We start from the raw sequence: 27,695 nt of genomic DNA, 5'->3' as shown, positions 1-27,695 counted from the left end.
CTCCGAATGTTTTCCCATCTTGGCCATTTATGGCATATTCACAATATACGCCATAAAAGTCTGACAGGTGCTGCCAATCGGGTCCCAACATAGTGAGCTATGTATGCTGTTTTCGTAGCTCCCGAATTCAGGAAATTGCGTTAACTATGGAAGTTATGGGAAGAGCGTAGCTCAGCGAACTCGGTTGTTTCCGTACCCCCCGAGCACCTTAGTCAGTAGCCGGAGGACAGTGAGAGCAAGAGAAGGTTGGACGGGGTTCAGGGGGCCCCATTGTAAGAGATAGGTGCGGGTCCTAGAGGTGGGACCCGCATCTATCGACCATTTATGGCATATGCTGTGAATATGCTATAAATGTCCAAGATGGGAAGACCCCTGGAATGCAAACATTACCCACAGTAACCCTCATACCACTTATTAGGTTCACATGCAGCTGCACGGACGACACTACTGGTGTGTAATTTGGACCATACCTTTATGCCACAATTTCAGTTTGAGTTTGAAAAAAGAAACTGTGATCCAGCACTTGTGCATGAATAAAAGGAATCAAGGTTCCAATTTTATTGTATATCAAATTTAAAACTAAATCAAAGTACAAAAGGGTGTATCGTATTTATATTTGAGTGCTGTCCATATAAATTGCTTAGCGCTCACATTTAGAGGGTATATGCACCTTTGGTTTCTATAGCATTGTGACGCCCAGTCAACCTTAATCAGAAATTTTCAATGGAAGCCAAAGGGGCCACAGCACTGACTAGAGACATGACAGAAGGTTTTAAATGCGCTTCTACCCTTTAGGTATAGTAAATTGTGATTTAGATATCACAAGAGACAGAGTCAATACAGACCTTGGCCCATAGAACTTGCCAAACAATGCTGTGACATTATATGTGGAAATATCAGCGACAGCGCTGAAGGAGACACGATTTAACACACACAAAGTAAACACACACAGCAACTCCCCGGGTTATATATGAATATGAAGTAACCTGTCTGATAAGTGTGAGTCTATCTGTATATTTACAATAACAGAATTTTACATAGCTGGGAATAATCTCAGAATGGATGTCTATGACTCTGTGGGTATGTCTCTATGATGTAGACAGATGGGTCATTTTAAATACTAGAAACAAGGGAATATGCTTTCCAAGTCTTTGGATTTGCAATTTGTTGGTTAGAGATTGCTAAATTACTTTATTATGCTACTATACTAGGAAAATAAAAAAAATAAAAAAATTAATAAAAAAAATAATGTTTGTAAAAATTTGTATTATCTTACCAAAAAAATCAAAGCTGTAAATCCACAAAAAAAAAAAAAAAAAAAAAGTATGGGGCATGCTGCAGCTCTAAAAAAAAAACAAAACATAACATGCCCTTAATACTGCACGGCTTCCAACACCAGGAGTGTCCCTGACATTTCATACCAGGAGACCGCTGCAGCGGAGGTCACATGAGATGAAGCGTCATCCCAGGAGGCCGGCCTGGAGGAAGACACACAGACTCCTGTGTAAGTATGAGATTATTTTTTTCTGAGTTGCGTTTTTTGTGGCGGAATAGCTGCAAACCCACCGCAAAAAAAGAAACTGATATTTGTCGCAGGTTTTACCTCCACACTGAATTCAATGGGAAAAACCCACAACAAATAAGCAGCGATTACGCAAATACAATTGACATTCTGCGGAATAAAATTCTGCACCGCAGGTCAATTTCTGAGTGTTTTTTCCGCTCACTATTTACGCATCGTGTGGATGAGATTTGTTTGATCTCATCCACTTTGCTGCTACTGCATTTTCTGCGGATTTTCCGCAACTAACGGCGTTGCGGAAAATCCGCAGCATTTACGAAACGTGTGAACTGACCCTATGGGCGCAGAAATGTACCTGTATGAAGCTTGTGTGATTGACCACATAGCAAGGCTAGGTTTCAATGTTAAGCTGAAAAATATGAGACGGATTTCAAGAGAAAACAGGCTCTACATCCAGACGCTTTTGAAGCAGATTTTCAAAAGCGTTTCTTGAAGTATTAATGGTAAAATAGGAAAAATCAGGTTGTAAAACACTTAAAGAAGTGACAAGTCACATTTACAAAGCGTGTTTTTAAATCAGCAGCATAAAAATGCGCCTCGTATGAACTACACAGCATTTTTTTGTATTGAACACAATGGGAAGCTGTTTGCAGGCTTATTTCAAAGTGTAATATGAACGCTTTACGCTCAGAAATCCACCTGAAAATATTCAGTGTGAACATGGCTTTAGACAAAAATCTAAAAAAGCCAATGTGAACAGTCTAACTTAAATTAATAATTTATACCCAATGAAGTGCCAGTGTTAGATGTGAAACGTCAAGCTCTTGTAATTTACTTAATTTTTATAATCATTGTAGCTCATTTTTATGCAGTTCAAGATTTATATATATATATATATATAAAAATGAACTGCGGCTGTTGGTGACGGTCTACAACTCTGTTACAAATCATGCCTGATAAAATGTAAGTGCAAATTATACACCTTTTTTTTTTTTTGTGGACCTCTGATTACGTCTAGAAAAACATGGCTGCTTTCTTTCAAAAACAGCGCCACACCTGTCCTTGGGTTGTGTCTAGTATTACAGCTCAGCTCCATTGGTTACTCTTTTTGGAAGAAAGCAGCCATGTTTGCTAATCATGAACAACCCCTTTTAAGTGTTTTGTTTTTTTTTCTATTAAGTTGATTGCACATAAAATTATAGTAAACCAATTCTAAGATTATTTTTCCCAGTACTACATTAAAAAAAAATACAATTGCTACCCAGGAATTCATCCATAAAAGCTTCATCTAAACAGCAGCTGTTTCTTTAATTCAGAAGAATAAACTCTTACCAGCCAAGGTTAATTCAACGCAACAATGAATAGTGGTTGTGCAAATAATATGGCAACTCACACTGCATTGAGATGCATCTGAACCTCAAGCTGTAGCAAGAAATAGGACCCAGCAGACCGGTGCGGACTCCAACATTTTACTAGTTAATGACAAGGTCCCTATAGCTTTTATAACACTGGGGCAAATGCCAAGTGCAGGTTAATGGAACAATAAAAACTGCAATAACCCACAATTCATCAGAGAACATCATCTGCTGCATGGATCCCAAATAAGAGTCCTTTTTACAAAAAGATCTTCATGCTCAGCCTTAAATCAAGAACCCCTTAACACCACTGGCTGGGGGTATATAACTAATGGCAGACACTGAGATTTACACACTTCTGCCCTACCGTCATCATAATCAATCAGTAAGAACAATCGAGAGCGTCAGCCACCTTGTCAAGCGCGGTTCTGACCTCCCAGGGGACAAGTGTAATCAGAACCTCAGCTGCCAGCAAAAAGCAAGAAACGCTCCACTGCATTCTCTTTCCTGGGATGTGGAGCAGGAAAGTGGTTGTGATGCCCCCCAAAACAATGGATTAGAATATGGAGAGAAATACTAGTGCCCTATAAGTGAGAAGTAGAAAAAAAAATTATCAAAACTTCATAAAGAAAAAAGGTTCTGTAGCTTAATGTGAGCAAACACAAGAAGATCTGAAATAAAAAAGGAATTTCTCCAGTTTACATGAATCTGGGCTATAGTTTTCAATTAAAGGTCAATTAAAAATAATGACTTAATTTACCCCTTAATGGGCTTTCCAACAATTATGACATTCCAATGATTCTAAAAGTTTGCTTGAAGTCTGTTAAAGGAGTTAAAAGGGGATCTTCCCGCAATTGACATCTATTACCTATACATAGGGCAAGTGATAAATGTCTTATCACTGGGGCCCCCAGTGATTACTATAACTAGGAACCCAAGCCCCCCGTTGCTCCTCATCGACCCACAGTGAATAGACCTTCGAATGGAGTGGGGGTCCAGCATTCATGGTGCCACTCTATTCAAAAAGTCTATGGGAATGATGGAGACAGTATACTACAGCGCTGGGCTGTTTCCGTCAGCGCTATAGACATTGAATGGAGCGGAGGGTGAAGGCTCGACTACCACTTCATTCAAGTTACTCTTCACTGGGACAGAGCAGTGAGGATGAATGGGGTATTCGGGACCCTAAGTCTAGTGATCATTGGGGTTCAGGCAGTGAGGCCCTCAGAAACCAGACCACTTATCCTGAAGTGGGTTCACCAGAAGTAATAAGAAAGGTTTATTGGAGTAAACGAATTGCTCATACTTCGTTCTGTAGGCTCTGCAGGGATTTCATTTTTACAAAATTATATGAGCTCCTCTAGTTGTATACATGGTACCTGTCGAATGAAGGGGAATTATTACACCGAGAGAACCCCTTTATACAGCTAAGGCTATGTTCACACAAAGCCATGTTTGTGGTTTACGTTTGCCGTATACACCAGGAATGCTCCAGACATATGCTGCAAGTTTTCTTTGCCTAAACTGGGCCAGACGGTAGCCAAAAGTGTGTCCATTTGGTAAAGGTTGGGCAGTATCTGTAGGCATTCTTTTTTACATTGTCGATTACGTTTCTTTAATATAACTGAACCTGAAAAATACTATACTGCGCAGTATACATTTCTTTTTATAAAGTGTGTCAGTAAGCGACATATGTATGTTCAGGGAATATGTTGAAGAGTTTTGCAAAGTATACTTCAAACGTAGAGTTAAAAAAAGATCAGAACGGAGCCTAATATATGTCTACATGACTATTTTTCATCTGAAGGGTTTCCCATCAATAATATTGATAGCACAATGATTAAATCCGCCATCAATATCTGATTGGAGGGCATATGACCTTTGGGATCCTCATCTATCCCTAAGGAAAAGGAGCTACAGTGGTCATGCCCCCTGCAATACAACACCAAAGAAGATGCTGTGTTGCACTTGAAGATATAGAACCTGGTTGGGAATTGCACTGTATGGGGAATAAAGATCTGTTCTCAGCATCATTGTCGGGGGTCCCCAGTTAGACACTGATGGCATATCCTGTAATAGAGCAAAAGCATCAGAGAAATCAAATTGGCTACCATCGTGCTGCACAATATGCAACATTTACAGCATCCTATATTTTGCCTGTAGAGCACACGACACAGGCTGTCATAAAACAGTCAGAGTCTGCTGGAGGGCCAATATGGTAGATCAGAATCCTTCATAGCTTCCTACATCATTACTTTATAGGTACTGGATGTACGTCCGTCACGTTCTGACGTAAAGAGGTAGCAAAGTCATTATGTCAGTTACTCTCCTGAAGTTCTCCTTTTCTCTTTACAAGAAGGTTCTTCAGCAGTACTGTGCTTCATTTTGATAAGGAGGAAGGTGCTTTATGTTATTCCATGAGTGACGGACCTCAAGCAACCGCTCATTCCTTATACAATCGTACCTACAATTTGACGCTGGTATTAGCGATGAAAGAATTACCAGTGACCGATATATTCCTTACCTGGGAGAAAAAGTGATGTCCAGTTCATACAATCGATCTTTAAAGACTGATAACTCCTTGTCAAATTCTAAAAGCTGAATGACAAATAAAAAAAAAAGTAAGTACAATTTAAGCTTTACGGAAAAAATTCTCATAACAACAATGGCAATGTTATCCAACTTTCTGTCCATTTAGGGCACCTACAAACTCGTAATTCGGCTGATACCAGCGATTATTAGAATTCATCTATGCTGGAAGAATATCGTCTGCAGACGTTCATTATGAGAAGCTACGGACATCAATGCGCTTATCTTGGAGTGTTCATCCAAATATCCCCCAATCTATTTCCGCAGGATAAATATGCATCAAGGGCTTTTTTTTTTTTTTTACAATCTGCCTACTTGGAATAGTACTTATACTCCACATGATACTACAAGACACCGCAGGATACTACAAGTCACTGATTTTTAAGGCAAAATTAAGGTCTGAATGCATTCCAGTTCATACATTGGCAGTGGAAGAGAAAATATTTTAAGCAGCATGACTAAGGATTTTGTTTCAGTTAGCAATGTTGTGGAATTTCCTTAACGCGAAAGACTTTTTTTTTGGATACATCTTTCTTCTCTTAAAGGAGAACTCAAGATAAAACGAATGCACTGATATACCTAGTACAAGACCGAGGGGGCGGTGCATGACCCAGACATTAAGAGGACACCAAAGATAGAATTCCTGTATCATGTCAGACCCGGGACTAGGTATAACAGTGTATTCGTTTTATCTGGAGTGTTCCTTAAATTGAAGGAAGTTGTATGTATGTACCGTAGATCTAAAAACATATATAGAATTATGTTTCTTTCACACAAAGAAGTGGTATAGCTTGAATATTGCAGTGCTGGTGATTAAACATGAGCCCCAATGTATTAGCAAAACGGATAATAACCAGGGAATTATATAGCAGAGGAGGGATATATTTTAGTGTCCTAGTGGATGCACAGTGTGCCAAAAATGCATCAAAATTTTGGTGCGAAAAATTCCGTAAACTAAGCCAACTATTGAGTGGTATAAGGAAGAGAAAAGTGCCTAGCTGGTCTAGCAAGATGTACTAAATTTATCCTACAGCATGCAGCACTTTGATAAATTTGGAACATTTTCGGACCAACTTATTTTACGTTGTCTAAAACTTAGACAGTATTAGTAAATCTGCCCCCAAAACGTTAAAATATACACAAATGTTCCTAATGATATTAAGAATATATCAGATAACCTACTATCCTATCTAAGGTTCATAATGATCTTGGTTAGAGTAAACTAGTGTTCTGAGAAACTCATACAGTAATGTCCAAAGTCATCAGCATCATCCTACCCTACTTTGTACCTCTACAATTATGTCGTCAAGAGTCGATCCTCCTCGTTACTTAGAATTCATTAATCATGTCCCGTCTCACAGCTGTGCGGATACCATTGTATGGGTGGTAGAGGTTCTGTAGGAAATTAAATTTTTTCTTTTTTTGCCCCTTACCACCCCATAAATCATTTCGGAGACGGCAATTAGCAGTTATTTATACACATTAATTATCAATGTGAAAAGCCGCTACTAAACCCACCTGCATTGTCGATTATATAAGTAGGGAACGCTTTGGCCATCTTAAGTTCTAAGAAGTTTACCTGCATTAAACATGTGTTTCCAATCTGTTTATTCGTAATTATTAGTGTTAAATTATATACAGCATTATTGCTGCTATAAATTAGTTTATAGTTTATTCTTGCCCCAAGGAAGTAAAATACATTTTCGCAATCATTTCAAATAGCACCATAGTCAGCCAGAATGCTTACAGCAGCACAGAGTATTTATATTGCTGATGATAGCTGGTGAGGTATCTCCTGGTTTACGAAACCCCCACTAATGGCATATTTGGGTTAAATCTTTCCATTTTATATAAAATTTGGGAAGGATCACAAAATTGTAAGCAGATTTTTCAAAATACTCTCACACTATGGCTGAGTTCACATGTCGCAGATTTGTTGCGGATTTGAACCAGATTCCAATCTTTACATTGCAAATAGTAAAATCTGGGCTGAAAATGAGCTAGGTGTGAACGCAGCCTATAAGTAAAGCGGATATTACACGGCCGTATAAACTAGCGCCGATCAACGACAGCTCCTTGATCGGCGCTCGTTTGCTCCTTTCATAAGGAGCTAGCATGGGGACTGGTACGATTACTTGTCCCCATACATTTCTATCATGTCAGCAGTACATCTACCTGTTTAGGCAAGGAGATGTGCTGCCAAAAACGATAAGATTTTGGCCATTTAAAACGATGCAATCAGCCGATGAACGAGTGTTCATCGGCTCGTTCATCGGCTGATCGTTGCCCTGTTTACACAGGGCAATTATCGTGAACGAGCGTTCTGTGAACACTCGTTTGCCTGATAATTGGCCCGTGTAAAAGGGCCTTGAGGCTCCAGAGACCATTGTAGGTAAAAGGGCCCACCACATTAAAAACAATAGCAGTGCTCCCTCCTGCCTAGATGTGTGTATGAAATGCACGGCCTCTGTGATGAGCACCTTTCTCTTGGCAAGTTATCTTATGAATAGCAAGTGACCCGCATCCAGTTCTTGCAGAGGTGCCCTCTATTATCTGTGCCCACTGCTACATACCCATGTATGTGAACTGCTTCCCAGGATTGTAAAGTGATGTGTGTTTTCTAAGGATATGTTAGCATTATATAGTTATTAACTTATTACACAGGCTATAGAACCGTGGAAATTAGGGCTTGTCCAGGATTAGAAAAACATGACTGCTTTATTCCAAAAAAAGGAGCACACCTGTCCATGGGTGTGTGGTATTGCAGCTCAGCTCTATTTAAATAAATGGGTCTGGGCAGCAATACCACATACAACTTGTGGGTTGGGTGGCGCTATTTTGAGGAAAAAATTAGACATGTTTTTCTAATCCTGTGCAACTATTTCAAAAGGAGTTGTACGGTTTAGACATCCCTTACTCCATAACCATTCACCCATCGGTAAGCTGTAACTAGCGGGGAAGCAGTTAAAGAGACTCTGTCACCACATTATAAGTGCCCTATCTCCTACATAAGGAGATGGGTGCTATAATGTAGGTGACAGCAGTGCTTTTTATTTAAAAAAACAATCTATTTTTACCACTTTATTAGCGTTTTTAGATTTATGCTAATGAGTTGCTTAAAGCCCAAGTGGGCGTACTTTTTTCTTTAGACCAAGTGGGCGTTGTACAGGGGAGTGTATGACGCTGACCAATCAGCATCATGCACTCCTCTAAATTCATTTACACAGTGCATAGGGATCCTGTTAGTATAAGACAGCACATAGGGATCTAACACATTAACAATACTGAAGTGTTTAGACAGTGAATAGACATTCCACGAGATGTCTATTCACAATCTCTGCACTTTGTTACTCTGTCTGTGGTAGTTACAGCAGAGGACGCGTAATCTCGCGAGATTACACGGTAAATGACAGGTTACAACGAGATCACGCTTCCTCTGCTGTAACTACCATAGAAACAGTAACAAAGTGCAGAGATTGTGAATAGACATCCCGTGGAATGTCTATTCACGGTCTAAACACTTCAGTATTGTTAACGTGTTAGTATAAGACAGCACATAAGGATCTAACAGGATCCCTATGCGCTGTGTAAATGAATGGAGAGGAGTGCATGATGCTGATTGGTCACTGATTGGTCAGCGTCATACACTCCCCTGTACAACTCCCACTTGGTCTAAAGTAAAAATACGCCCAGTTGGGCATTAAGCAACACATTAGCATAAATCGAAAAACGCTAATAAAGTGGTAAAAATAGATCGTTTATTTAAATAAAAAGCACTGCGGTCACCTACATTACAGCGCCCATCTCCTTATGTAGGAGATAGGGCACTTATAATGTGGTGACAGAGCCTCTTTAATTTCTTATTTCCCTTGCAGCAACATATTAGACAATCTTTTTAGTTGATCTTGGTTCTCGCTAATAGAGGGGGTCCGGAGCAGACTGATTTCTATCACATCCATAGGCTCCAAGTAGGCGCATGGATAGGGGTTATGTTAACTAGACAACCCTTATATTTAGGGATTTATTTTACAGAGAATCACAATGAACTACGGGCTACATTCACGGGTTTTAAAACCACCTATTCTTGGGATTTTGGAGGTCCCAGTGATCGGATTCTTTCCAATAAGAAATTTATGTCATTTCCAACAGAAGTTGGAAGACTTTTTTGATCAACTTTTTTAATCAAGATACTTTAAATTAAAGGAAAACCTCACAACCGTTTTCCAACATGCCTAATGGCTTGATATTTAATCGGTTACATCCGTACGCCAATAAATGTGCATGGTTCTAAAAAGAATAAAAGCGACAAAATCTTTCTAAACTTATATATTTTCCTGCTAAAATCTGGAGCCGATCCCGTCAGAATAAAGTAGAATGTAAGACGGTCCAGAAAATATGGCTATGTAAACGCACCTTTAATTGTGTGCTTATCTGCATGAATAAACGGAAACGGCTCTTTAACCACTAGTATATGAATGTGGTGTAATTTCTCTGCCTGTGCCACGTACAATACCTTTAACAGATAAAGATGCCTCAGTCAATAGAAAACAATTTAGGCCGTTTTATCTGGAAGTAGAAAGATACCCTGCAAAAGGTCACTGTCCACAGGGACATGGCCATGAGCTGCCTCGACTGAAATCACTGTAGTATGAACCCTTTATAACAGGGCAACTTAATTCAGTCATTGGAGTAGAACAACAGCAATTACTCATCAAGACCCGCGGACCAAACTCAGAGCATTGTTAGATCAAGAGGTGATATTAGCAGCATTTGTCAAATCCATCGCCAGCACACACAGGGGAATTCACAGCTGTGCAAGGGAAATGAAGTTTAGGATCCAAGACAAGGATAAAAAAAAAATAAGGGGCATTCACGTGTGGTTTCTAGGGAATATTAAATAAACATCTAATAATTCTGCAAACACGTGGGACTAATGACCAGAAATACACGAGTCTCCTTTACAGATCGAAATATAACCGATCACAAGAAGCATCCAAACAAAGCCATTCATCATTTTTCTTTATTTCAAACTTTAGGTGTAATTTATTTATGCACTTTGTTCTACGATATATGGAAGGCAGCCATTGCTCTGAAGAGTGGAGCTTCTCTATCCTGGATAGGTTCAAACAAGTTATAACAATGGCAATAAAGGGGTTCTCCACTTTGGACAATACCTACTTGTTAGGCAGGTCAATTGACAATAAGCTAACATAGCGTTCTCCAGCTGGGACCTCCAGTGATCAGCTGTATTAAATGTTCTATTTCCCTACAGCGCCACCACAGGAGAAATTAAGTATTACACCGTGCCAATTCATATCAATGTTGTCTGCATAATACAGCACAGGGAGACACAAAGAGAGAGAGACTTTTTACAGCCTCTACTATGGCCAAGAGATGAGGATCCTGAACAGAGCACCCCCCCCTCTATTAACACTTAATTCCCTAATAGGGCATATGAACATGGGTTTCATAAATTGAACAACTCCTTAACTTGATACACGATCTACTAACAAACTTGACAGTTCTATCGTTCAGTTATTGGGATGTTTTTGACAATCTGCTTGGCCTATATACGGTGTCATATCAGATTGATTCACTTTCATTCTCCATACTCCAACACACAGTAGTTAGCCAAGACATAGGTTAACTTTGGATAAAAGCTTGTTTCCATTTTTTGATGAAAGATAAATTTAAGGCCACATCCTCACTTGTAGCCGTTTTAAAGCACAGAATATAAATTTAAATAGTTTCTTGATGATGTTTTTGGACAGTCTGTGTTTGAAGAGTATTAACAGACTACAGGAAATCATGAACAGCCATCAGTAGGATATATGAAGGTTAGAAGGAGTTATTCTCATCTTGACAAACCCTGTTAGGGCTCATGGAAGTCACAGGAGGTGGGCCCCTTGCTCGGGCACCACCTCTATTAGGGTATGATCACACTGAGTTTTTTGCAGGCAGAAAAATCTGCCTGGAAAAATCAGCTCCGTTTTTTTTGAGTGGTTTTGCACAACTCGCGTTTGACGTGTTTTTTGCTGCGATTTTTGAGGTTTGTTTTTTTAGCCATCTCTTCAACAGAACGAAGGCGTAACCGAGACCGTTTTTTGACAAAAAACGCGTCAAAAATCGCTGCAAAAAACGCCTTAAAAAACGCGTTTATTTCCGTCTCCCATTGATTTCAATAGGGTTTTTGAGGCAGAAAACACGTCAAGATAGGGCATGTCGCTTCTTTTTAGCGCGAGACTGTTTCTCTGCTCGCGGGAAAAAAACACATTTTCGGACGTTTTTTGGCGCGTTTTCCGACGCAGTTTCCACGTAAAAAAAACTCTGTTTGAACTGGCCCTAAGCCAGAGAGGAAAACCACTACCATGCAGCTACTCTGGCAGACCCAGTCCATCTACGTATTTTACAGATGGTCATTCATTTGATTAGCCGCTGCAGAAGAAATGGGCAGCAGATAGCCACTTCCTCTGGCAATTAGTGATCACCACCCTAGCACTCACTTTAACCAGGTTGTCTGTGGTGAGATAAGCCCTTTAAGAGATGTACTATGTAGTGCACCATCAAGTATTTATAGTAACAAAAAAAAACGTACTGTAATATACTGTCAATGTAAATCACTATTTTAAATGTCCATTTCGTCGACAAATACTATGGAGGCAGCCCGTGTGACCACTATGATGCACATGGATTAGGTTGGCTTTAACGCAGTCATTTCATTACCCTGGGTGTTTCTGAAAAACACTTCTAGGAGGAGGAACCCAATTTTGATTTTCATTTAAACCCCCCTACAAATCTAAATATAGGTGTTTATTTTTTATTCTTCTTTATTTTTAGCATACACATTGGTGAGCACAGTAGGCAAACCCTCAGCTTATACCAGGTCACAGAGAATTGGAAAGTGAGGAAATAATGAATGTTCCTAGATATTTTAATGTCCTGATTATAGTGGAGGTTACTAGTGCCAAAGCTCGTGTTACATCAGGAAGGAATGAGCTCATTTACATAAAATTCAGAACTCACACAAGTGAGATATTTAATGTGGGACATGGAGATGATTCTGCAGTCAGGTGCTCAGCGCAGGAAGTAAGATGACAAGAGGGAAATCATCTCCGTCATCTGGTATTTATGGTTAGCAGAATTATACATAATTATCCTGGTATAATTTCACTGCTAGTTAAAAGCCAGTGGCAGAAAATAATCACCATACTACAAATAATGTTAATTATATCCTAAGAAATATCCTACATCTCAAATATACCAGAGAATGGAGTTGTATGAAAATGGAATGTAGACATATAAATTTAAAACTACTCTTCAAAGGGGTTGTCCAGTTTAGAAAACCCATTTTCAGACAGTCTATTAGGGAAATCATGAGTTAATGGAGGGGGTTCCTCTGTTCAGGATCATCATCTCTTGGCCAGAGTGTAGAGCAGTTGCAAAGAGCGTCACTTGCTCTGGAGGACCTGTCCTGTCCTGTATTACACAGACAAACCATTGATTTCAAAGGGCACTGTGTAATGCTTAATCTCCCCTGTGGTGGTGCTGCAGGCAAATTGAATATTGCCAGCTTTCTCCACAGATTACAGCTGATCGTTGGGGGTTGAAGCAGGAGGACACTTTGTGATCAGTTTATTGTCAAGGGACTCTAACAAGTAGGGATTCCCACGTGGGACATTTATGACATATCCGCAGGATATGTCATAAATGTCAGATAGATGCGGGTCCCACTTCTGCGACCCGCACCTATCTGTAGAACGGGGCCCCTAAACCCCGTTCTACCTCTATGTGTGGCAGCTGAATTCCGACCATGAAGGTGAAAACAGAGTAGCTCGCTGAGCTACGCCGTTTTCGTAAGCCCGATATAATAGAATGGCAGTTACAGAAAAAGCGTAGCTCGCATGCTACGCTGCTTCCATGACGGCTATTCACTACTATGGGAATTATGGAAACAGCGTAGCTCAGTGAACCACGCAGTATTCGTAACTCCCGACCATTAAATCAGGAAGTGGCCAGGAGTCAGTGATAGCAGACAAAGCTAGAACAGGGCTTAGGGGTGGGACCCGCATGTATTTGACATTTATGACATATCCTGTCAAACGTCCCTCGTGGGAAAACCCCTTTAAGTGTGTCAAAATATGTGGAGAGGAGCAAAGCACAAAATCAAAATTGCTAATTTAACTCCTGTAGCCTTAGTTAGGCCTTATCTAGACGAGCGCAACACTATACTAATGCAAAAGACAGAAAATAAATCAATTTTTAGTTCTGCAGGAATGTCTGTATTGGCATGTATTATGCATCATGTGCATGTGACCTTATTGAAGTATTTTCCCCTATTAGATCATCACCTGCATATGTAGAAGCTATGTTTTGGAATGTTTATAGGTACACTTTATTATAATATAATTTTTAACTGGGATAATATTTTAAAGTCCAGAAAGTCTTTCAAGCTAAAAGTCAGGATTACAGAATGTAATAAAGCAGATTAGGGCTCTAATCTAGTCCTGATAGACATAAAACGCAATATTCTAAAACATATAGAGTCAATAAGCACAATTGCTTAGATTACACTGTTGATATCAATCTGTATAATGTCACCATGGTGCAGTGGTGTTTATCAGTAATAAGACTCTCTGCAATTCGCTATTAAAATGTGCTACACTACATCTGACAACACAGATCTGAACAAAGCGATCAGTCCGCTCTCGCAGAACATGACAAGCAAACTAAGCTCCTAATTGCCCCCTGACAGTTCTTCAATTGACCCTTTGCAGAGTCTTGCAAGCAATGTTGTTTAATGTACAGTACGGAGAGCTGTCAGCATAAATAAGGATGGCACCGCTGCCTCAAAGATAATTAGTATATACATCTCTGCATTAACCCAATAAGTAAATTCTATGTTTACAAACACTATGTGACATACGCTGGATAAATGCATTTCTATTCTGATGCACACTCTATATTCATATAGAGGATTTCAGAAGTAATAGAAATAAGAATTTGTCAATGTCAGAGATTTTTCAATAGAACGCAATTCATAACTTTATCTTGTAACATGACCACTAGCACCACACCGCTAAACTGGAAATTTCCTGTGCAATCTTTACATGTACAGGGTCATTACATTGAGAATCTGATACTGGATAAGAATTTGATCACTTGTCTATATTAGGGCTGGCATTATTAATTTAGCTTTTACTATGGTAAACTTCGTGAAATAACTCAGCCAAGAGTATCTCAAATGCGTCAGTAGGCATATACTGGATGCGCTATTCTTACTTATACCATTAGTTCTCGATACATTCACTAATAATGGTAATAATCACATTTTATTTTAGAAGGAAAGTTTTGATTTTTGGATTTGCATTCTGTTTCTTTTTCCAGTGTATTCCTAAAAACTTAAGGCACTGAAGGAGGTCCCAAATCTGGGAAGAATGTACAGGTGTTTTTCTGCTTCTGTTGTGAGGACATAAAACCCATTCTCTTTGGGTAGTGGGTACAATCCCTATGGTTGTCAAGAATATTAAAAGAACTCAATACATTCTAAGAGCAAAAAATGAATAAATCTGGCACACCTATAGCATTTCAGTGGGGCATTAAGGTCATATGGTGCTCATAGGGGCATAACTTGTCAAATCTGTAGCTGGGCCCTTCACCTATCATGTGCCATTTAGAATACTGGTGTGTTACGTGGCAGGGAAGTATTTGGTGCCCCATCAAGCACCAAGGTCTGGGTACGACTGCCACCTTTGCACCCGTATATTTATGCCCCTGGGTGCTCAGAGTGAAAATTATTCAGCACTCTATCAATTTGGCCACAATTAAAGGCATCGCCTCAAAGACAACCCCTGTCTATATGCCCTGTTAGAGACTGCTAAGAATGGCACCCCATAGGGTGGACCTGACCTGTACATGTATTACATTAATTAATACAAATGAATGGCTGAAATGTAATACTACAAAAAATGTATGGCTGAACTAAACTTTCCCCAGCAATAACAGCTAAATGTCGGGGGTTCCAGGCGATGGACCCGCAGTGATCAGCTGTTCATCAGGGCGGCTGTGTTCAGAGAAGGAGTTGACTTCAGGAGAAACCCCTTTAACATTTTCACAAGGGCTGTCATCCAGATTTCCAAATTACCGATTGTCAAGCATGAATAGCTATGCAGCTCCCATCTTTATAACTAGACAGATTTTCCATACAGGAGCCTGAAAAAGCTGAATGACAATACCTATGGGGATTATGGAGCCCACACTGGTTTTCCCCAAGCCTTCCCTAGAAACAAATATTTAAAAAAATAAACGTCAGAAGAGGATGAATGGTCTTTGGTAGATTTTCCGTAAAACGTTCTTGAGTGACTCCAGACTGCAAGACTGGAACCCCAGAACACTGTAGCAGCAAGTCTTTTCTGAACATGGTCCAGCAGTTTTGAAAAACCTCCCTTGAGCTACCAAATTAAAGAGGAGATGTTATGCAGTCAACCTCCCAAGAGAAAACCACTTGCATGCATGCGAGACAGGTTAGGCTACGTTCACATCACGTCTTTTGCCTATGTCACGAGTAGGCTGTGACAAATGCCTAACAGTGGCATCCATCAACATAGACTAATGGTTTCTATGGAATGGTATGAGAGTTCATGAAGTACCCAATAAACATATACCATTATAGTATATGGATGACAGATGCCACTATTAGGCATCCGTTTAAGGGATCCGTCATCCATAGACTATAATGGTATCTGTTTAAGGGATATGTCATGAAAGGCTATTAGAAAGCACTATTCCCTCCTTAAAAAACGGGTATACTGATGTGACAAGATGTGACTATACAAGCCCGACTGAAGTCAAGAGGACACTTTTGTGGCCTCCGTCGGGCTAATGGAGCCCTATGGGCACGTAGCATGCACGTTGGGAGCGCTCCTGATGTACATGCCAAACGAACATCACAAATGTGATGTAAACAGGACCGTATGAAGTAAAAATAAAAACTATATTAGAGCTTTATCTCTTTATGAAACCTCCCATTTAACGTACTTAATATTCACTATTATTCAATATACCTATGGTATTTTAGTGAGGAATAAAACATACGAATATAAAACAGGGACATCATTTGAGTGATTGGAGAATAGTATTAAACTAGGAGATCAGGTATAATATTTACCCTCAGGTCTTCAGGAAAAAAAATAAAAATGGTTATGAAACACGCATTATCCCAAAGCCGCTTCCACTGGGTATGGCTGCACATATCAAAACTACAAGTCTGACGCTTTTTAGAATGAAAATTGCATTTCTGCTGCTTAGAGAAAAAAATCTGATCTATAATAGATTTTTTCTAAGCATGATAACTTTTTTATGTATCAGGGACATCTATCTCCTAAATTACACTGGGAAAAGAGAGGAGAGCTGAAATAAATATATAAATAAAATAAAAAAAAACCTCTCCACGGACAATGATAAAGTAGTTAGTGGATAATAAATATTTGTCAGGTCTTGTCACATCTGCACAAATTCCGCTATTAGTGAAGAGACGCCGCACAGAGAAATAAATAGAGGCTAGAAAATCAATGCATCTTGAGCTCAAGCAGTTGCTAAACACACAGAAAAACATCTTTATCCAACAAGCAGTGCGCTGAGAAAATTCCCAAGTCTTGCCTCGCTGCAGCGAAGGAAAATTTAATCTTCCCAAATACTCATCAGGGCACTCCATCCTGCAGACCTGACAGCCCCACTTATAATTAATTATACAATTTCGATGGGAATATCGACTAAACCGAGCCATATATCATAGCAAAAGTCAATAGCCATGGACACATTCAATCATGTCCCAGCCAATGATTACTACTCTTAAAATACAATAATTATTTTCAGGAGCCAGCTCGAATTAAATTTCTGTCAGCCTGGTACAAGACCAGTGCTTGATGAAAGATGCAATGGATTTTTTTTGGGTTGAATTCGGACCAGGAACATTCATCCTTTAAGATAGGTAGTTTGTTTTTTAGCGATCATGGTGCTGCGTATTTAACTAGACCATGAAGATTAGATTATCTCCTCTGACTCATTATATCATTCATCTTTTTCTTGCCTCTGTGGCTGGATTTGAAGATTCTCTACAAGTAAGAAATGTGGAGAAGAGGCACTGGCTCCTTCCTAGGGCTATATTCTTTGCAGTCTGCAGGTAAACCTAGTACAAGTCTCTGGCAGCACCCTTCACGAAGAGGATAACCAAACATATTTAAAAGAGGCTTGTCCAGGTATTAAAAAAAAAAACAAAAAAAAAAAAGATCTGCCTTTTATTTTCTAGAAACAGCACCACGCTTGTTCATGGGCTGTGACTGGTATTGCAGCCCCGTTCACTTGAACGCCTTTAGAGGTTTACAGTTAGGGACGTGTGCCTATGAGCCTCCCTGTGTGAAGGGGCTCTGGCTTCTCATGACATTTGGCTGGATCATAGTTCACACAGAAGGTTGGTGCCATAGTCTCCATTTAAATACTCCTGTACATGGGATGCAGTTTTATGTTGTAAGTAATTATAGAATATAATACTTCGGCGTGCCATGCTCAACCAACGCTGGTATCCATAAAACGCTGGTTCAGTCTCGGTTATGTGTGCCTACAGGTTTCTGAGTGGTAAGTCTAGTACTATAAAGTGTGTTCTTGGAAAAGTAATTTGGACCACTACACTTTTGTTTTTTTATCAATTTGGGGTGGTGTATTATTTAGCTTTAAAGGTTTGCTTCTGTGACTAGACAGGATGATGGACAACTGTGCATTAGGCCCTGTACCCCAACTAATAGGTGGTCATCTGGAGGTGTGGGGGCACAGGCCTCAACAGGTTCTGTGCCCTGGACATGCATATGATGAGGAGCAATTCGCCATCTTCTACACCCAGGGACGGAGGTCCGTAAAACCCAGTAGCTCTCACAAGCTAGCAGGTGGAGTAAGCATTGTAGTGCGTATTACAAAATACATTCATTGACATTTCTGTGTCAATCACAACCCCCTTAAAACAAGTAATCTGTTAAAAAAAAATTCCCAAAGCAAAGTTATAGGGATTGCCGTCATGAAGACCACCAATTTCTATATGCCCTATAAGTGGAAACAGCCCACTACGTATTATATGGTCCTCAATTCAACGAAAATATGTGCTGTCTGCCAGGGGTTTAAGAAGTCAGACCTGTATTGATGAGCTGATCTCGGGGCTTAATTCATTCGAGTGCAGACCAAAATAATCAAAACCCTTCACTTGCTGATGCGAGGATGACAAGTATCGCTATGGAGCTCCAAGCTTCGCTATGGAGCATTACGGGTGCATAGCTCCTTACTAGAGCAAGCTCTGGGTTTCAAACTTTGCATTGTTGATGGCAACACTTTGTATTAGTATAGTACATGTGTGTGCCAATTTATGCATTTTAGATACTTTTTGAACCTTCCTAGTTTTAAAAGTGTCGAGGAAAATAGGTGCGCGGCTAATAGGAGTCGCACAAATGTGCTAAATTTATTAATGGCCTGTAGCATTTTTTGGGGTCCAAAATGTTAAGGTAAAGTACGCCAGCTAAGAGGTGGGATAATGAAGGGAGAAGAGTCTAATATGGCTAACAAGATGTGACAAATTTCTCATTCAGCATGCGCCACTGTGCTAAATTTGGCGCAGTTTCTGCCTGTCTGGTCTAGGTTTATACTGGCTATCTTTAAGACTATTAATAAATCTTTCCTAAGTCTGAACCAAAGTAAAGTAGACTTGATCAAGCCTCTAGATATACACCCTAAGGCCCTGTTGACAAAGAGTTTTTTTGGGCGTTGTTTTGGACGCGGAAACCTCGTCGGAAACCTTGCCAGAAACGCCTCCCATTGATTTCAATGAGAGGCAGAGACGTTTTTTTCCTATGAGTGGAAAAAACGCTCGTGGGAAAAAAAAAGGTGTCATGCTCTTTCTTAAGGCGTTTCTGCCTGTGACCTGAAATTGACATCAATGAGAGGCAGAGAAATTCCTGAAGGAATTTTGAGGCAGATTTTTCCGCCTGCAAAAAAACTCTGTGTGAACAAGGCCCAATATCTTTCACTGACCGCAAAAAGAGAATCGAAACGAAAAGAACAGTATGTTTGAAAGTTGCTTATATTTTCATTATACATTTAAACAAAACTGAATAAGGCCACTTTCACACCAGTGTATCTTAATCAGTGTTTTACTTCAATATTTGCAAGCCAAAACTAGGAGTGGAACCATCACAGAAAGAGTATAATGGATAGACTTGCACCTATTTAGTATTTTGGTCCCCCTCATTGTTTGGCTTACAAATACGGATGCCAAATCCTGACCACAATACTGCTGTGTGAAATTGGCCTTAAACTCCATCAAAAGAAGCGTTGACTTACCGCAGTGCCATTGTTATCTCTAAAAACTTCTTGATTAAAATATTCAAATAATTTCTTTTCTATTTGTAGCACAACCTGGCAGAAACAAGAAAATAAATGAAAAATATTGTTAAAGAGCACGGTCAAAAAATTACAATATCTGCAGAAGAGGTAAATAAAGATACATACGGCTCCTAAAGGCAATATACACACCTTTGAAATAGTGTTTTGTTTTTTAATAAAAATTTCAGCCAGTGCGTTTAGTGCAACTTTCTAAATACTTTATGAAAAATTATTTTTACTTTTTGAGATAGTTACTTTGTATCCTGTATATGTAGCAGCTGTATCTAGCACTGAAACCTGAATCCGTCACGTCAGCGGGTCCTAAGTGTCTGACGCACAGTATCGAGATGCTACTGATCACAACTAAGTTCATAACTTGTGATAGGTAACAAAAAGTAAAAATAGGTTTTAACAAAAGGTATTCAGAAAGTTGCTCCAAACACACCGATTGGTTGCGTAATTTGTTGGATTTCCACATGGATTTCCCCATTAAGTGAAATTCTGCAACAAATACCAAGTCCTGCAATATTTGCTACAGAAAAGCTGTGAATTTGTAGCAAAAATCGCAAGTAAGACGTTCCATTAAATTTTTTTTAAAAAAAATTCATACTCCCTACTCCCATATTTTACAACCTCCCTCGTCTGGTCTCATTGAACATCACCCCAGGAGGCTGGAAGCAATCACAGGCTGAAATGGTCACATGGGAGAAACAGTCATCCCAGGAGCTCAGCACCACTGACACCAGGCCTGGGAAGAGTGGGTCGCTATGGGTAAGCAGGGGGAAGTATTGACTTTTTTTTTTTTTTTCTCCCCTCCTTTGGTGTCCACAGTGGAAAATCCGCTCGAAAATCCGCACCAAATACAAAACAATTTGGTCCGGAATTCCCTGCGGTATCTTGGTTGGATCTGGTTGTATCTGTGGAAATTAAGAAAAATAAAACTATAGTAGTTTCTGTAAATCTAATTCCCTAATGAATAAGCATAGATGCACTGAAGGTAAACCCTAAATTTTAGCATTTTGCATCTCCTCTGTTGTGATTTATCAAATACAATTTTGTTTTAGTCGGTAATTTATGTTTGAATTATATGAATATTGAGACCTGACATTTTCAGGCAGTAACTGCACTTTAGTAAAACCATTAAGAAACTTTATTTAATAGGTCTTATATTCAGCATGGCTAAATACCTTGCGATCATTCTCCGATTCTCTGAATATCAACTTGTCTACCGTGTTGCCGTCTGTTGCATGGACAGTTTGCATTGTAGTTTTTGCACAAAGTGTCTGAAATGGACAAGGTTGTTTTAGCAAAAGGCACAGGTTGTGATGTGTTTGGCATATTAAAAGAATAGAAATGAGAGAACCAATAATCCAGAATAAAACTTAAAAGTAAAATACATTTCATTAAAATTAAAGGCTATGTAATCGTTTGAATGGAATTTTTTTTAAATAAAAAAGGTCAGTGTGATTGGTGCAACTTTATAGTTTTTATTAAAAATTATTTTTACTTTCATAGATACAGCTGCTTTGTATTCTCTATACAGAGCAGCTGTTTATTTCGCGAAGACCTGAATCCGTCAGTCCTGCGGGTTCAGTGTCAGCAGGTCTGCAAATCGATCACATCTAAGTTATGAATGGTCAGACAAGCAGGACCTGCTTTCACTGAATCCGTCAGTTCCACGGACCTGACGGGAGCAGGATTTGGTGAGTTATATAGCTGCTCTGTATACAGAATGCAGAGCAGCTGTGTCTCAAAAAGTGAAAAGAATATTTAATAAAAACTATTTATAAAAAGTTACACCAATCACATTCACTGACATTTTTATTTAAAAAAAATGACATTCAAAAGTTTACATAGCCTTTAATGAATTTCTGGATGATTTCTGATTTATGTAATGTTAGATAAACGGATGTAAACACAACACAAATTATTAAAATATGACTCAATGATTTATTCAAAGACTGTCCAAAACAGTGTTTAAAAAGTAAGTGCCCCAACAAAACGCTCCCGATAATTTAATATCAGTCGTTCATTAAATTTTTTAGGTTCAACTTTACCATTATGCTATACACCAATTGCATATCTATATCTGAATGGCTGAGGAGATCCAAAGTTAAACTTAAAGGGGTTGTCTCACCACAGCTGGGAGCATATGGGAGCTGCTGCCTCGGCGATCAGCTGATCGCTGCGGGCCCGGCTCCCAACATTCCTGCCAAAAAGCTAATTTTGATGGGGGGGAAGCCATGGCATGCCAGAAGTAGTATTACATGACAGCTATTCATATAAATGTATATATGGACAGATTGAGTCTGTCAAAAGATAGACATGCTGCTTGCTAGTGGCTGTCTGCTCTGAGCGGGGACCCTCCCCTATGATGTTTATAAGCCCTAATAGGGTATATTGATTGGGGTTAATGGAACAACTTCTTTAAAAAGTAGCCTAGTCAAACACATAGCACTTTGAACTGTGTGTAAATTGAAGAGGACCAGTCACCTTTTCCCAGTCACCTTTTCTGAGGTCTGTTTTAGTAAATACTTGTATTCACCATAATATAACCATTCTGGAGCTTCTTTCCTTAGAGGTCTGCATGGTGCCATTCCTCTGTTAATCCTCCTAGAAATTTTTTAATAAATTAACAACTTGGTTTTACTAGTTGGGGGTGTGTCCCTACATAAACTGAATGTCCAATCATTGCTGACAGTGCCAGTCTGTGTCGAGATCTGCTGCTGGAATGGTAACACCCAGTTGTCATTCTATTAATACATTTCCAAGAGGAATAACAGAGGAACGGCATAGTGCACAGCATTAAGAACAGATGTTCCAGCATTATTATTTTATGGGGATTATAAGTATTTACTAAAACAGAAATGTCAGGAGAGCAGAAATGTCCTCTAAGGGATATACAGAAAAGATTATAGTAGTCTAAGGTGAAAGGCTGATATGAAATCCTAGGAAGCATTTAATTGCAATTTAATGGGGGGCAGTTACTTGTTTACATAGCTAATATGGGTGCAGAGTTGCTTTGCAGTAATCATGCAAAAACCATGAGAGTTAGATCGATAGATCGGATAGATAGAAAACACAGGGATCCTGGCTCTGCTCCAATGATGAGCGGTTTAATTGTAGCATTAACAGCATTATATTAACTTGAGATTAAAATGTTTTGCTGAATTATCTTTGCCAACAAATGACTGAATTATATAGTGTGGAGAAATTGGGAAGGACATCCTGGGCATTAGGTGGTCTATAGTAGGTTTGTTTCACAGTCTTCTGTTTGAAAAAACAAAATCAATGTAAAATTTAGCCATTTTTTGTTAACCATCTGTGCCCGCTTGCACTTTTAAATGCTGGGATTCACAAGCGAGCTGTTCCCAAGAGCGTCTCCTCTCGGATACCAGGCATTGAAATTCAAAGCACAGATTAGCTAAATCGGGTCAAGCCCAAAAAGGAGGCCTTTGGACTTATGTGTCACAAATCAGTCTGGTCGCCTTTAAACAGCACACAAGATTAGAACAAGCATTAGGACAAGCCAGAGGGGCAAACCGGACGCTTTCTAAAGCTGGTTTGTAAAGCCCTAACAAATCGCTCCATCTTTCACTCATTTAAACTTTCCAAATGAGGGTCAATATGCTCTCCTAGCATCCACATGCTAATGCGCTTAAGTGCGCCTAAGCAGCTTTGCAGAGTGAAAGGGCCAAAAAAGGCCTCCCAAAACACAAGGGAGAGCCCCTGCCACTGTCACACACTCATTGTAGCCATCAGAGAGCAGTGGTAATTCAAGAAATTCATGATTTCTGTCCCTTAAAAGCATCTGCTTCAGAAGGCACTTCCCCTGCCGCTGCTTTATCTCTTCGCCCTCTAAGTAAGCTCTAAAAATTGTGCAACTTCTGCAAAGTAGTAGAGAGCAAGCTACATGCATGGCCTTTTTCTTTGACCACACAGAAGAAAAAAAAAAGAAAAAAAAGTAGTCAAATGACATAAAATCCGTTCAATTATACCAGGGTTCATTTCATATGCAATCGGGGCATTGTTCTTTTCAACTGCTACAGTCGCGCGCAACCAAGCAGAACATTTTCAAGAGCCTGATCGCCCCCTTATCAAAGGATCTGATTTCAAGTATTTATCGAATAATATAATATCATTGTGGTCAAGCAGCTGAACAAAATAAGAGAATTCCCTATGGAATAAGTGTTGATTTTATCTATCTATTCCCTCAGGTATTGATATTTTCCAAGATACGGTTTAGAAGAGTATAAATGCACATTACTTCACAAAATCTTGGCATGATATCGGAGCAGGTTGTGGTAAAGCCAAGACAGTAACAGCCTGGTCTGGTTCAGTAGTGTGCAGCCAGGACATGGATACTATTAAAAACAGGGACTTTTAAAAGGGGAGCACTAGTTCTTGTGGGCGAGAAAGTACCTGGTACAGGCGTATTGGGTTAGAAGGTATAGAAGAAGTCTTAGAACCTGGTACAGCTTTAAAATACATATATATAAGAACGCGCTATTAGGACATATAGATGTCAGAGAGGGGTCCACCGCATGAGATTATTAGCCAGAGTAGCTCCCACTCTGGAGGACCCAGGATGACCTTGTATTACATATTTGGCTATTCATTTAGATGTGCTCCATGTAATACCACATTTCCCCTATAGCGGCCACTGCAGGAAAAATGTGCGGTTGCCTACAGATTCTCCAAAATGATAACAGCTGTTCAACGCAGTTTTTCTCAGAATACTCATTTAGGAAGTGTTATCAAGATGGGACAGGCCCTTTAAATAAAAGGTGATTATTTTTTTACAGCTCTGCTTATTTCCATGGCAGAAACACAGTTAGTTGACGGGTTTTGGGTTTGTATGTAGGTCTGTATCTAGGGTTACCAACATGCTGATAAATCACTGGGAGGATGGAGGCTGCCAGTATTTGTTTTTTTTCTTATCGGAAATAACAAGAGCCGCTATTTTTGCATGCGCAATCAGATCAATTCCTATTTGGGAAAGGAGTCAAGAGCAGAGGTCAGTGAAGGAGCATACTGACGGTTGGGGTATGCGCACATGGCCTATTTTCAGCCGTTTTTCGGGCTGTAAATGCCCCAAAAAACCAGCTAAAAATAGGGGGGCTGAACGCCTCCAAACATCTGCCCATTGATTTCAATGGGAAATATGGAGTTTCATTCCCACGGGGCTTTTATTTAAGCGCCTTTTGTAAAAATCTGTATCTGAAGTTTGTGTTATTATGGTTATTTTATTTTTTTTTCTGAATATAAATCTTAAAGAGATCTGTCACCCTCCATTCGTTTATTGTCCCCCCTTCTTTAAACAGAAACTACTACAGTATATTTCTGATGCATACTTCAAATATACAATGAGTGCCGCCATTTTGAATACACGGAGAGGACTCTAGAGAAAGAACACTTGGTCTGCCCAACATGTCTAATTCAGTTCTTATTAGTTCAGATTGGAAGATAATAGAAGGTAGACTCATTTTAAAGCAGTGTGGCAATCTTTATGATGGGAAGACTGTTGGCCAAGTCTTGTTGAGTTCGACAGACCCATTCTTCTAAGCAAAAATGCAAGGGTTCATGCTTATTTTTAAGTACTTTCTATTACAAAGTTTTGTCTAGGATTTCCGTGCTTATTTTGAGAAGACACTTTTTCATATTCAGATTTTTATTGGTTTTTAATACACACAAGTACAAAACAGTGGAGGGTAGGCCTCCTAACACTAAGAGGAAAACAACAAATAAGGGCAGAGCCCTAACAAAAAAAAAATTTTTTTAAAAAAAGTGTGCATCACATCCTATGACAAGGACATCATACATCAGTAACATTAATGTACATAAGAAATAGGAAAACTGCATAAAGATGAAACAGAAAAATAAAACAAAAAAACCCAGCTCAGACTCCTATACAACATCAAGTACAACGGGAACCGATAAATGCAACAGAGGAAGGAAAAAAAAAAGGAGTAGAGAAAGTACGGAGAAGGGGAAGGAATAAGTCATGGGGAGTCTTGACTCCAGTCCAGACCATCATGAGTGAAAACAGAAAAGAGCAAGAGAAGCAATACACGTAGCAGGGGCATGGTCAGAGCAGCAAAATCCCACGAAACTGCAAGGAACAGCTCCTCAAAATAATTCTCATAGGAAAGGGGGGGGCGCGTGTCTCAAGCTACTGCATTAAAATAGGTGGAAGAAAGGAAAGCAATCCATTGAGACCATGTAGACGTGTACCTAGTAGAAGCAGCTGGGGAATGGGCCACCAGGTGTTCCATTCTCTGCATCAAGGCCACCTCCTGAAACCACTCATCTAATAATGGGGGAACTGCCGTTTTCTACCTACGCGGTATCACCGATTTTGCAGCCTGCAAGAGATGCCTAGTTAGGGAACGTTTATAAATGTGTAATGGCAGACGGAACATAAATAAAAGAGCCACCTCAGGGGAATTGGGGACCGAGACTCCAGTTACCTCTAGTATTATTCTAAGGACCGCATCCCAAAAACTCCTCAACGAGGGGCAACTCCACCAAATATGGGACATGGAACGACCCATAGCTCCACAGTGCCAACAAGCGTCTGGCACGGACGGGTACCATTTATGAAGAGCAGCAGGAACCCGGTACCATCTAGAAACAATTTTGTAACTTGTTTCCTGGGCACTGATGGCTATAGAGGCTTTTTGTGTGTCAGTGAATGTCGTGTTCAATTCTTTCTCCCAAGCCCTGCAGAAGGATTGGAGATGCTGGGATGGTTGGGAGAGGAGTAGTTTATATAATGTGGAGATGGCATTGGTAGGGGACACGGTGGAAACAATCGTTCAAAATCAGTAAGCGGCCGGTGAAGATCGGCACGGCGATTAGTAACACTATAAAAATGCTTTAATTGGGAATATTCAAACATGTGGCGTGGGGAGGGCGTATCAGCTGGGCAGATGGAAAGACACTATATCCTAAAAAATATATCAGGGTGGTCATTTTTTAAAACAAACAGTAAAATGTTCAACCGTGGATGTAGATCTGAGATATATGACCCTTCACTAGTCATGACCACAGGAGTGGTCTCAATTGGTAGTACATATAATTGAATAAAGGAATTAGCAGCAAGTGGGGGGCAATAGAAATGCACAAGCATTGAGAAAGGAACACTTGAGAACTTAAAAACACAAATCTGATCAAAGAATCCTGTAATGAGATCACAGACTTCTGCACTGCTCCGAAATTAATCACACAATTGAGATCTTAAGAGTCTGGGGGAGAGTTTTCTTTGCAATCAAAGATAAAAGGGCTAATGTTTATAAATATACGCTTGGGAAAGCAGGGGGTTAACTCCTACATTGCTGGACAAGCTCTAACACCCATGTTGTAGCCATCCAGGAGGAGTATAAAGACTGACAGGCTTTAGAGACTGTGCCTTATTTCTAATTAGTACTTAGTTAGTTCATACTCTGGTATTGTTACTCAATTCAGCTCTTGGCAGGTACTGATTTTCATTGTGGAGATCCAGCTAGTAAGGAGACTTAGGCTGGATTCACACGAGCACATTACGTCCGTAATGGACAGAACGTATTTCGGCCGCAAGTCCCGGACCGAACACACTGCAGGGAGCCGGGCTCCTAGCATCATAGTTATGTACAACGCTAGGAGTCCCTGCCTCTCCGTGGAACTACTGTCCCGTACTGACAACATGATTACAGTACGGGACAGTTGTCTCGCAGCGAGGCAGGGACTCCTAGCATCGTACATAACTATGATGCTAGAAGCACGGCTCCCTGCAGTGTGTTCGGTCCGGGACTTGCGGCCGAAATACCGTC

General features: G+C 39.8%; 1 protein-coding gene across 4 annotated transcripts in view; it reads right to left on the bottom strand.

Moving 5' to 3' along the window:
* Nucleotides 1-27,695, bottom strand: part of INPP5A (inositol polyphosphate-5-phosphatase A) — a 358,729-nt gene that overhangs the window by 26,673 nt on the left and 304,361 nt on the right. For all 4 annotated transcript variants that reach the window (XM_075843182.1, XM_075843181.1, XM_075843180.1 and 1 more), the window contains 3 exons: nucleotides 21,072-21,167; nucleotides 19,843-19,917; nucleotides 5,402-5,475 (listed from right to left, as the gene is read on the bottom strand). In XM_075843182.1, the coding sequence (XP_075699297.1) occupies nucleotides 5,402-5,475; nucleotides 19,843-19,917; nucleotides 21,072-21,167 (245 nt within the window). The remainder of the gene's footprint in view (nucleotides 1-5,401; nucleotides 5,476-19,842; nucleotides 19,918-21,071; nucleotides 21,168-27,695) is intronic.

Source organism: Rhinoderma darwinii, chromosome 11 (genome assembly GCF_050947455.1).
Source record: "Rhinoderma darwinii isolate aRhiDar2 chromosome 11, aRhiDar2.hap1, whole genome shotgun sequence".
NCBI lineage: Eukaryota > Metazoa > Chordata > Amphibia > Anura > Rhinodermatidae > Rhinoderma > Rhinoderma darwinii.
This window is presented reverse-complemented; position numbering and strand designations above follow the sequence as displayed.